This window comes from Onychostruthus taczanowskii, unplaced genomic scaffold (assembly GCF_017590055.1).
Source record: "Onychostruthus taczanowskii isolate IOZ18803 unplaced genomic scaffold, ASM1759005v1 scaffold1, whole genome shotgun sequence".
Taxonomy (NCBI): domain Eukaryota; kingdom Metazoa; phylum Chordata; class Aves; order Passeriformes; family Passeridae; genus Onychostruthus; species Onychostruthus taczanowskii.
The window spans coordinates 3,628,115-3,639,249 of record NW_024496525.1 but is presented as its reverse complement, the minus strand read 5'-3'; the positions used below and the strand labels follow the sequence as shown (position 1 = coordinate 3,639,249).

Sequence of the window (11,135 nt, the reverse complement as noted above, 5' to 3'; positions counted from 1 at the left end):
CGCCTGCGGGGGCGCGCCTGCGGGAACGCGCTCTCCTCCCCCCTCCCCGGTGCCGTCGGAGCGCGGCCTCCGCCCCGGGAGCCCGGGCCGGGCCGTCCCTGTGCGTGAGGCCGCGTGGCGCGGCGGTGCCCGCAGAGCCCGGCGGGGCGGGGGCCCGGGCTGCCCCAGCGCTCCCGGAATAGCCACCGGCACCTGCAGGAAGGGGCCGCCTGCCAGAGTCGTGGCGTTGTTGATGGAAAGTGTCTCCCGGGTGCCCGTGAAACGCAGTTCGGTGCTGTGAACGCGCACTTCCCGAAAGCTGCGCTGCACAGCCCGCTCCTGTTTGACTGCAAACACAGCCCAGTGCGACTTGTCTGGGTGACTCAATGCAATTTCTGTTCCTGATTTAGCCTTACACTTCTTGACGCTGTTGCCCGTCTTCTGTGGAAGATTTCTCGCACTGTGGTGTTGCAGATAATAATAAACTTCTTTAGTTTATTTTCGCCTTTGCATGAATAAAATGGTTCAAGTCAAGTTATTTTTTTATAGTGAAATGTGTATAATTTGGATTTTAGTTTCTTCTCTTACAAACAAGTCTACTGCATGGTTTTGTACAGCACATCTGATAAGCCCTGTATGTATGTGACCAAAACAGTTTTTAACTTAAACGATTCATTTTTGTCACTCCTTTAGTGTGTATGTATAAGAGTGTTGTGACACTGGGAGATTGGTAAGATAGTGAGGGAAAAGTACAAGAAATAGAACTGTAGCTTGAACCTTTTTCCAGGGCTAAAGGATATTGCCTGTAATTCTTCTCTTGTTTGTTTCTCACATGTATATTGTTGAAGCTGCTGAAAATACTGCCTCCCAGTTCTTGGTGGTTCAAACGAGCAAGTTTGTTCCATTTGAGTATAACGTAATAAGCTGTAAATTCGGTAATAAGCATGCTCTTTGACATGCTAGACTACATGCTAGCTTGGTTTAGATGGTAAGTGCTCTTAGAGCTTTTTTTGGACATAGTTCCCTTTTCGTGGTCTGGGGTGGAGGGAGTAAAAACCAAACAAAACTGAAAATATCCATGCAGTTGTTATTTTGTGTGCACAGAATGGCAAAGTGTGCGGGTAACTGTTGGTGCTGCTGTGTAGAGCAGAGAGTAAAAATGCATTGTCAGAGGCCTCCATGAATTACTATTAACTGCTCTCTTGGGACAAGAATTACTCTAATTGAACAATTAAATAGTTAGGTTTGTTTTTCTGCTAGTTTAAACTTGGTAGCAGAGCTCTGACACGCCTACTTTTGTGTTCAGTATGTTTGAAGGTGTTCTGCTGTTTGCTACGTATATGCTTCTGATACACTGCTGTGTAGTTTTTCTTTTAAATAATAAATTAGGCCCTATCTGTAACTGGGTTTTTTTGGGAATTGGAAAATCCAGAGGCAGTGCCCTGCTGGCTCTTCTCTGTATTTAAAAGTGATTAAAAGGTGGAACACAGATCACTGAAATGCTGTCTCATTCCTTGGAAAACAATATGAAACCATACCACAAAAGCAGAACAGCGAAGTAAAGGATCTAGTTTACCTAGATTTCATTACTCAGAAAAGCAATTAAGATGTCTTTTTTTCATTTGAAACTCAAATGGTGTGAACTCAGAGTTAAGTTGTATATACATTAATTTTATTTCTTCAGCTTGAGGTTAGTGAAGGCTTTAGGTTCATGTGAAATTTCGTATTTGCTTTTTGAAAAGCCATATTGTCTTATATATCCCAATTATATTTAAGACACTGCCATGAAAAAACCCTGTATGGGAATTATGTTTTGCTTTAAAATGTGGTCTACAGCTCTGGGAAATTGTAGTTAGTCTAACTATGCATTTACCAAAGCAAGCTAAAGTGAGTGGGAAAAGGAAAGCATGTAATTCTCCTTCAAACAAAATAGTTCTTCAGGTTTTTTATACCACTACAGTTTTTTTCTATTGGAGATAATATGCATTTAAAGAAGTCTGACAAAAATATGCCTAGCTGCTATTACTGTGCTAGTCTATGTTTTCCACAAGACCATGACTGGATGAATCTTCTGTTTGGATATATTTGTGTCAGGATTTATTCTGGAGATATTACTACTGGAACATCTCACAGCATTAACTGTTGTGCTGCTCCAACGAGACCTGTATGTCTCAGTTCTAAGTTTCTTCAAGAAGGCAAAGTATTTTAGGGATTTGCATAAGTTTAGAAAATCTGTCTTAATAAGTTGGTGTCAAATTGCAAAGCATGAAAAACCCATGTGTGGGAAAAACCCAGAAAACTGCTAAAATTGCAAGGCAACTGAGGTGGCACAGAAGACTGCATTTTGACCAGTTTTAATCCTTATATAGATAAAACCTTCCATGCTATAAATAAATGATGAATACGTAGTTTCTGTGATTTCAGGTTTTTGTCCACATGGATGTTTTGTCAGTGTGCTTGCAGTGATGGGATGGAGAAGATAAAAGAAGCTGCTTCTTGTAGGCTGAAATACTGGAAGAATATTGGTGCTCACCTGCCAGCTAGTCACACTTCATATCCATGCACTTAGTGTGGCTGGGGAGACTGAATTACTTTTACCTCCCTGATTTGCCTTGCTAAGAAGAGATACTGTGCATTAGCTGCAGTCCAGCACCTTTTACTTGCATGGCAGCTTGTGTTTGTGTATGTGCCCTCAGCTAGGAGTGGAGTTGTTATCATTATTTACTATGACAGTTGATGTTAGTCATAAAGAGCAGAAAAAGTAATCCTCTGGGCCTTATCTGAGGTGTAGAAGTGGCAGCAACTGAAGGGAAAAAATACAAGAAACTCATGGATGAAAAAATGTTACTTCAAACAGCTCTGCAAAGCAAACCCCGTCCAGCTTGCAGCTAGGCACAAGAGCCAGATCTTGCACTTAGCACTTCCAGGGTTCCTGTTTGATACCAGTAAGCAAAGCTTGCTGGACTTCCATTCAGAAATATGCAGTGGATATTTGTTTACATTGGGAGAATCTACTTTTAAAGCTAAGCTGCTTCGAGAGACCATGGTTTTGCTGTTTGGTTGGTGCAGGTCAGTGGGCATAAAATTTAGCAATCTTGTTATAAAACCTAGCTGCTCTCAGATGTCCTTGGAGGATTCTTCTCCAGTGCGGGGTGTTTGCTTACTGACTGGATGCTATAAATGGGCAGACTTGAAAAACAGGAGTGAGGGAAGAAACCCCACACCTACATTAACATTGAACTAAGCACGGGATTTAAAACAGAATAAGGAAGGCTTTTTCAGAACTGAACTTAGATGTTAAAAAAATACAATTGGTATGAAAGTTATTACATTCCTGCTGATATTTTACATGTACTTTTAATAATTTAGTGGTCCATATGATACTATTAAATGGCTTCAATATGAACTTCTGATTAAGAGTGCTAGAAGATTTAAAGTGCCAGCCTGGCAGTGCAGAAGCTATTTCTTTCCAAATAGCTTCTGTTATTGCTATTTGGAATGCTGTTTTTCTAAACTGTTAGAACTCTAGGGAAGAGAAAGGGAGAAAGCAAATAGCTATTGAATTTGGTACTGAAACTTAACATGAAGTTGGTATATATCAGTAAGAAAGTCATGGTGGCACAAGGATTACTCTGCTGCTTCTGCTCATTTTAGCCTGTAACATATGACTCTTTACCTAAATGTTACCATCAGTAATGAAATCTTTTTGAAAATCTGTGTTTTGTCCTTAAACAGAGTAGACAAAAGGACAGATTTGTTTGAAAAATGTCAAAGAAAGGTGGAATGAATATCATCACCATGTAAATCCACTGAAGCAGTATGTTGGTGATGTCATATACAGTTACATACAGTAGTGGGTCAGGCTGTGTGCCTCTTGTTTGTTCCTATCTTCTCTCACTTCAGTGTTCAGTCAGATTTTGCTATTGGAAGTCTATCTTTGTTAAAACCTATAGTGGAAATGAAAGAAAGGAGAATTAATTGTCTGTCACTTTACCTTTTGTATTATTACTTTGATCAGCAGAGAAGCACTCTGTGACTGTCAGCATATAAATAAATGAAAGGCTGAATTAAATGTTTGCGTTGCTCACTATTCAGTATACTTGTGTAACACTAAATTTCTTTTGGGCATTGTAAATATGTTTTAAGACTATTGCTAAGCTCTTCTGTGCTTATTTGTTTGTTTGGTAGGCAGGATACAGACTAGTAACTGTTTTAAGGACAAGAGTAATTAATGTTGTATGTACAGGAGCCTTGTGGAGCAATTAAAATAGGAAGACAAACAAAAGAGTATCTTTTTATATGGATGAAATCCAGAGGAGTTATACTATGTCAGGCCAAGGAGGACTTTATTAGTGGAAATGCAAGGTTGAGTTGGGAATGTCGTTTTCTGCAAAGAGCAGACAGGTGAAAGATGCCATGTTTTTTTGAGTTATCTGTGTTGATATAATACATGCCCTTGTTGATGCATTTTGAAATGGAATGGGAAAAGGAATCACCATACTTTTTTGCTATGATACTAGGGAGAGATTTTCACTCTCGTAATACATGTAATTTTTATTAGTGATCATGAGGTAAGGAAAACCTCTTTCACCTTCAAGGTGTTCTTTTCTACCACCTCATGAATGATCTCTTCCATTAGAGGCACAAGTTTCATGTTTCCTCTCATTTTTTAACCCTTTTACTTAATTTCTTCACAGAAGGGGTTGTCAAGCTTTGGAACAGGCTGCTCAGGCAAGAGCTTGAGTCACTGTTCCTGGAGGTATTTAAAAGGTGTGTGGATGTGGTACTTGGGGGCATGGTTTAGTGGTGGACCTGGTAGTGTTGGATTAGCAGCTGGACTTGATGATCCTAGAGGTCTTTCCCAACCTAAATGATTTTGTGGTTCATTTTGTGTCTTCCTGTCTCTTGGAAGACAGTTCTTGATTTAAGTTTGGTTGGTTGGTTGGTTTGGTTTCAAATGCCTGTTAAGCACTATGACATCTGTAGATGAAAGTTGCCTGGAAAATGTGCATCTTGCTACCCTTATCATAGGGAAAGCTTTCAGGTGTTGCTGAGTTCTGCTGGAAATGAGGATTTCGTGACAGAGGTCAGTCATTTAGTTGCTGTCAGGTATGCAAAGACCTAATGTGTAGAAAGCTTCAGTCTAAGAATAATTTTTATCACAGAGCTGTTACCTTGTCAATGAATTCTGGTGTGTTATTGGTTATCCTCTGTGCGTAAGGACCCAGTATTAACTCAAGACCCAGTATTTATTAAGAAATAATACAATTTGCTCTTGTTCAAGCACAGCCATTAGTCTTAAGATGAGAATCACTTACCATAGTTTATTGTAACTTTGAAGTTCTGAATTTGTTCTGTAATTTTGGAGGATAAAAGTCTTAGAGAAAGTTGGATGCTGGGTTTTGGATTTGTATATGTGAAGAGAGAATACTTGAAGATTGGATACTCAGTCTGTATGTTCACTTACATAAGCATAAAACAATTTACTCGCTGATTTAATAATTGAAGAAATATATGTCTTTCAATAAATTAATGTGAAGTTTGCTTCAGGTTTTGTAGTATTTTTAAGAAATTATAGAAACCAGAAGAATCCTTCAGATGAACAGTTAATCTAAATCTGACTGGTTTTAATTTGAGCAACCTGTTCTAGTGAGAGGTTGGAACTAGGTGTTCTCTAAGGGCTTTTCCAACTTAAAACATTTTATGATTTTTGTCCTCCATCAGAAGTAAAAGCTTAAGATATTTTTTAATTAATTTATTTGTTTCTTTGTAAATATTTAAGATCTTGACAGCACTTTGATTTATACAGTAACAACTCTAACTTTGGAAACCACGTAACTTTCTCACTATTATTATAACAGTGATGGTATCTTTTGTAGTCAAAGAAAAGTAAAATATGAGTTGACAGAGCTATTACTGTAACAGTTGTTATGACATCCTTTGTAGTTGAAAGAAGAGAAAACTGCAGTTGACAGAGCAATAAAATGTTTTGATACCTTTGTTTCTAGAGTATGTAGTATGCAAATATTGCAGGGGGATGCATTTGGCTTTATTAAGAATCTTAAATCCAGAGAACAAATTTAAAAAAATTAGGTGGACAGTTGCTACTAGTGGAAAAACATAATGCTAGAATACATTCTAAATTTGTAAATATAAAAAAGTATGCTGCAAGTTGCTTTTTATGTATTATTTTTCTTTAATAAAATAACACTTGCACTTAAGAAGGAAAGGGTTTTTGGTCAAGTATTTGTAGCTTGTTTGCCAACAGGTAACAGCTATATTTTCAATGCTGAAAGGGCATTGCTGTAAGGTAAAGGAGAAATATTACGAGTATTCAGTAGACTACAGCTGTGAAGTGAATGATGAAAACAGCAGAGGAACAATATTTTTAGTAATTTTTCCTTTTTGGTGTCAGATATATATATATATGTATATATATGTATGTGTATATATGCCTTCTGTTCAGGGTTAAACATGTTATCTTTAATAATGATGAAAGCTTACTTTAGTTGTTTGAGGACTGCCTTCATAATACTTTGAATTTCTGTGTCACCACTTGGATTATCATACTAGGTTAAAACAGTGCTTGTTCCTATCAAACAGCAATGACAAAGTCATAAACCAAAAAACTAAGAATCTAGTTTTTGGCTGTGGTAGTACTGTGGTGGAAAGTTGAATGGCAATTTCTGTTTGTTTACTATACCTATTAACTGCAGCCTACGCTTTTGCCCAGAGTTGTCTTGTAGATCTGTTTTCTCCTTTCAGAGGAGTTGTGGTGCTGATAGCCATTGTTTCCTTTTACAGCTGTGTGTTCACAGGCACCTGTGCATGAGGAGAAGTTTGTTCTATGGCCTCGGAGCTGGGTGCCAGGGAGGATGGCAGCTGCTCAGAGCTGGCAAAACCCCTCTATCTGCAATACCTGGAAAAAGCTCTGCAACTGGATCAGTTCTTACGACAGACGTCTGCCATCTTCAACAGGAGTATATCCAGGTACCAAAAGCCTTTCTACTTTCTATTGGGAGTGCCAAGGAAAGACAGGCGTTTTTATAATATTGTTCCCTGCCAACACCTTATTAAGGATTTATCAGTGACTTGTTCATTAGAAACTCTTCCGCTTTAAAGGAGGAGAGGTCGCTTGGATTGCTCAGCCTAGAGAAGAGGAAATCTAAAAAATACTATTAAATTTAATAATAAATCTAGCATTAGTTTTGAGTTCTGAAACAAAGCTTTTCTGATTTCTTCTCCCTCGTGACCACTGACAGGATCTGAGGCAATGGCATGAAGTTTTGTCAGGGTAGGATATTAGGGAAAGGTTCTCTGTCCAGAGGGTTGTTGGGCACTGGAACAGGCTCCCCAGGGAAGTGGTCACAGCACCAGCCTGACAGAGTTCAGGAAGCTATTGGACAACACTCTCAGGCACATGGTGTGATTGTTGGGGACTCTCCTGTGCAGGGCCAGGAGTTGGACTTAAAGATTTTTGTGGCTCCCTTCCAACTTGGGATATTCTATGATTGTATGAAGGATTTTGGACTGTGCTTCTCTCGTAGTGATAATACAGTGTGCTACCAGCTCATATACAAATTAGTACAAAGTTTTAAAGCTTTTTTTTGTAGCAGAGTGGCCAAAACTTTCTTTGTCTGCAAAAAGTAGAATGAGGAAGCCCTAAGTAGATTTTCAGGGACACTTGCAGCCTTTAGTCATGAAGAAAATGGAAAGATTTGGTCAGATGCAGAATTCGTGTAGGTTGTAGTAATGAGGCATCATCAATGTGTGTTTCTGTCCCAAAACAATTAATTGTGTAATTTCATCATTGTTTTGGTATTGCTGAGTTACAAAACTGCTAATGGAATGGGCAACAGATAACAAATATATTTATAAGCATGTATTAAGACCCATAAAAGGATTAGAAAAGGTATATCTGCTATTCTTACATGTCCTAATGAATATGACAATATTGTGCTTTGGTTTGACTTGCATAGTTCATGCTTCTAAAACTACACACCTAGTTAAAGACTGGAGGTGCAGGTTGATAACATAGCCAGGCTGATCTCATGATCAACTATTGCTAAGGGGTTAATGGCAAATTATTAACAGCAATATTTCTAATGTGTAAAATTACATCTGAAGCAGTCTCAATTCTCAAACCTTTAGACAAATGCTCATATGTAAGAAAGCTGGATGGGCATCTTCTCTTTTGAATATTCTCCTGTCATTGTCATTTTGATCTTCTTGCAGTGATGAAAGTGAAGATGGATTGGATGACAATCCTTTGCTGCCTCAGTCTGGGGATCCCCTGATGCAAGTTAAGGAAGAGCCTCCAGACTCCTTGCTTGGGGAGTCTTCTGGAGCAGGGAATTCTGGGATGCTGAACACACATTCCCTGAATGGAGTACTCCAGCCAGGTAGCCATGTACTAGTTTGAATCTCTGCTTTCTTTGGGTTGGTCTGGAAAAGCATTATTTCTTACAAACTTTTTTTTTTTTTTTTTTTTTGTAAACAGAACCAAAGTCTGAAAAAGGGAGCTTGTATAATTTTTCCAAACTGAAGAAAAGCAGAAAGTGGCTGAAGGTAAGAATGTTGGAAAGAAATGCAGCTATTGTGGAATCTGTGAGTAGAGTTACCCACCTAGCCATTCTCAATCATTTACCAGCAGTCCTGGCTAACCAGGGAGGTCCCAGCTGACTGGAAGTTTGCAAACATGACGACCATTTACAAGAAAAGCTGGCAGGAGGGCCTAGGGAGCTACAGAACTGTCAGCCTGACCTTGGTGCTCTGTGAAAGGTTATGGAGCAGATCCTCTTGAGTGTCATCACGCAGCATGTGCAAGATAACCAGGGGGTCAGGCCCAGCCGACATGGGTTTATGAAAGTTGTGTCCTGCTTGACCAACCTGATCATATTCTGTGAAAGGGTGACCTGCCTAATGGATGAAGGAAAGGCTGTGGATGTCTGTCTAGACTTCAGTAAAGCCTTTGACACACCATCTCCCACAGCATGCTCCTTGACAAGGTGGCTGCTCACGTTTGCATGGGTGCTTGTTTACCAGGTGAAAAACTGTGTGCATGGCTGGGCCCAGACAGTGGTGGCCAGCTCCAGTGGTGATCCCCAGGGCTCAGTACTGGGCCTGGTCCTGTTTATTGTCTTTGTCAGTGATCTGACTGAAGTGATCAAATGCACCCACAGTTACTTGCAGACAAGTTGGGTGGCAGTGTTTATCTGCTGGAGGGCAGGAAGGCTCTGCAGAGGGATCTGGACAGGCTGGATCATGGGCCAAGGCCAATTGCATAAGGTTCAACAAAGAGAATGTCTTGCATTTGGGTGACAACAACCCCATGCAGCACTACAGGCTGGGGAAAGCGTGGCTGTAAGGCTTCCCAGCAGAAAAGGACCTGGAGGTGCTGGTTGACAGCAGCTGAACATGATCCAGCAGTGTCCAGGTGGTCAAGAAGGACAGTGGCATCCTGGCCTATATCAGCAATAGTGTGGCCAGCAGGACCAGGGCAGTGATTGACCCCCTGTACTTGGTGTCCTGGTAAGGCCACACCTCGAACCTTGTGTCCAGTTTGGGCCTCTCACTATGAGAAATACACTGAGTTCCTGGAGCATGTCCAGGGAAGGGCAATGGAGCTGGGGAAGGCTCTGGATCACAAGTCTTAGGAGTAGCAGCTGAGGGAATTGGGGGTATTAAGCCTGGAGAAAAGGAGGTTTGGGGGGGACTCCCTGAAGGGAGATTGTAGTGAGGTGAGGATGAGTCTTCTCTCCCAAGTAACAAGCAATAGGGCAAGAGAAATGGCCTCAAGTTGTGTGCCAGGGGAGGTTTAGATTGTATATTAGTAAAATTTTCTTCACTGGGAAGGATGGTTAGGCTGCCCAGGGAAGTTTTGGAATCACCATCCCTGGAGGTGTCCAAAAGGCATGCGGATGTGGCACATGGGAATGCAGTTTAGTGGTGGACTTGGCAGTTAGTTTACATTCAGAATCTGAATTAATTTTAGTACACTGTCCAAATTAAACTAATCTGTTATAAAATGTATTAAACGGAGATTTGGGCCTCGACTAAAAATTTGGTTTTAAGTTGAATGCTGTACAAGGTCTCAGCGAGGATGGCAGAAGAGAGCGGAATGGTGGCTTTATGCTGTCTTTGCATTTTCACTGTAGCCATCTCAAGTTAGCAAAACATGTTGCCAAGAGGTCGAACAAAAGCCAGACTTGCAGAAACCGATGCAGGTAGAAGCGGTAAAATAGCGGGACGAACTACAAATGGGGTAGGGAAGCGCCTGCAAACAGCACATCACAAAATACTCCTGTTGTTATCCTGGCTTTTCTCACTGCTGCTTTTCTGAGACCACAAACAGACCAAGTGGACTAAAATGATGAAACTGTCACAAACTACTTTCCTCCAAATCAGAAAATGTGTATTGAATTCGCTGCTATACAGGTCTGCTCCTCAGAAAACTATTTTCTATGAGTCATTTTTGATGGACACTTTGTTAGTGCTAAGTGTCATTGTTGGGTGAGGTCCACACCCCTTTATTAGGTAAGGGCTCAAGAGTGCTTTGCATAAATAAACAATTTAGCACAGGGACTTGGGATTGTTAAATTAGTTCCCATTTATTCTTGTTAGAGTATCCTTCTGAGTGATGATTCCAGTGACACAGATTCACCAAGTGATGAGGATGGAGAGGAGGAAGAAGAATTTTCTCTTTCAAGGGAGGAACTTCACGATATGCTGCGGTTACACAAGTATAAGAAATTGCATCAAATTAAATATAGCAAAGACAAAGAGGTAAAAAGTCAAAATTTTTACATTTTATTGATTTTTATTCTTTCCTTTAACTGCATTGTTTTAACTGCTCTTATGTTTTTACCAAAAGTCATAATTTTGTGAACTGGAAAATACACTGTTTGTAGACAGTAACTGTCTAATAGCACTTTTAGACAAGGATTATCAGTTACATACATAGAATGAAAATGCTGTGAATCTGTCAGTAATGTATGTAATTACTACTGGCACATTTTATATATAGTTTTCACAGTGCTCTGTCCCAGTCACTAGAGCAAATACTGGGTGTTAAAATGCAAGATTTGGATGATACATATGCGATGTATATGAAAATGGAGATGTTGTGAGTTAAACTGTAATAACAGGTAGTAACT

At 40.0% G+C, this 11,135-nt stretch overlaps 1 protein-coding gene across 1 annotated transcript in view; it reads left to right on the top strand.

Moving 5' to 3' along the window:
• Positions 1–11,135, top strand: part of INO80 (INO80 complex ATPase subunit) — a 64,664-nt gene that overhangs the window by 530 nt on the left and 52,999 nt on the right. Inside the window, exons 2-5 of the mRNA XM_041395710.1 lie at positions 6,784–6,969; positions 8,215–8,381; positions 8,480–8,547; positions 10,603–10,764. Of these exons, the coding sequence (XP_041251644.1) occupies positions 6,827–6,969; positions 8,215–8,381; positions 8,480–8,547; positions 10,603–10,764 (540 nt within the window). The 5' untranslated portion in view covers positions 6,784–6,826. The remainder of the gene's footprint in view (positions 1–6,783; positions 6,970–8,214; positions 8,382–8,479; positions 8,548–10,602; positions 10,765–11,135) is intronic.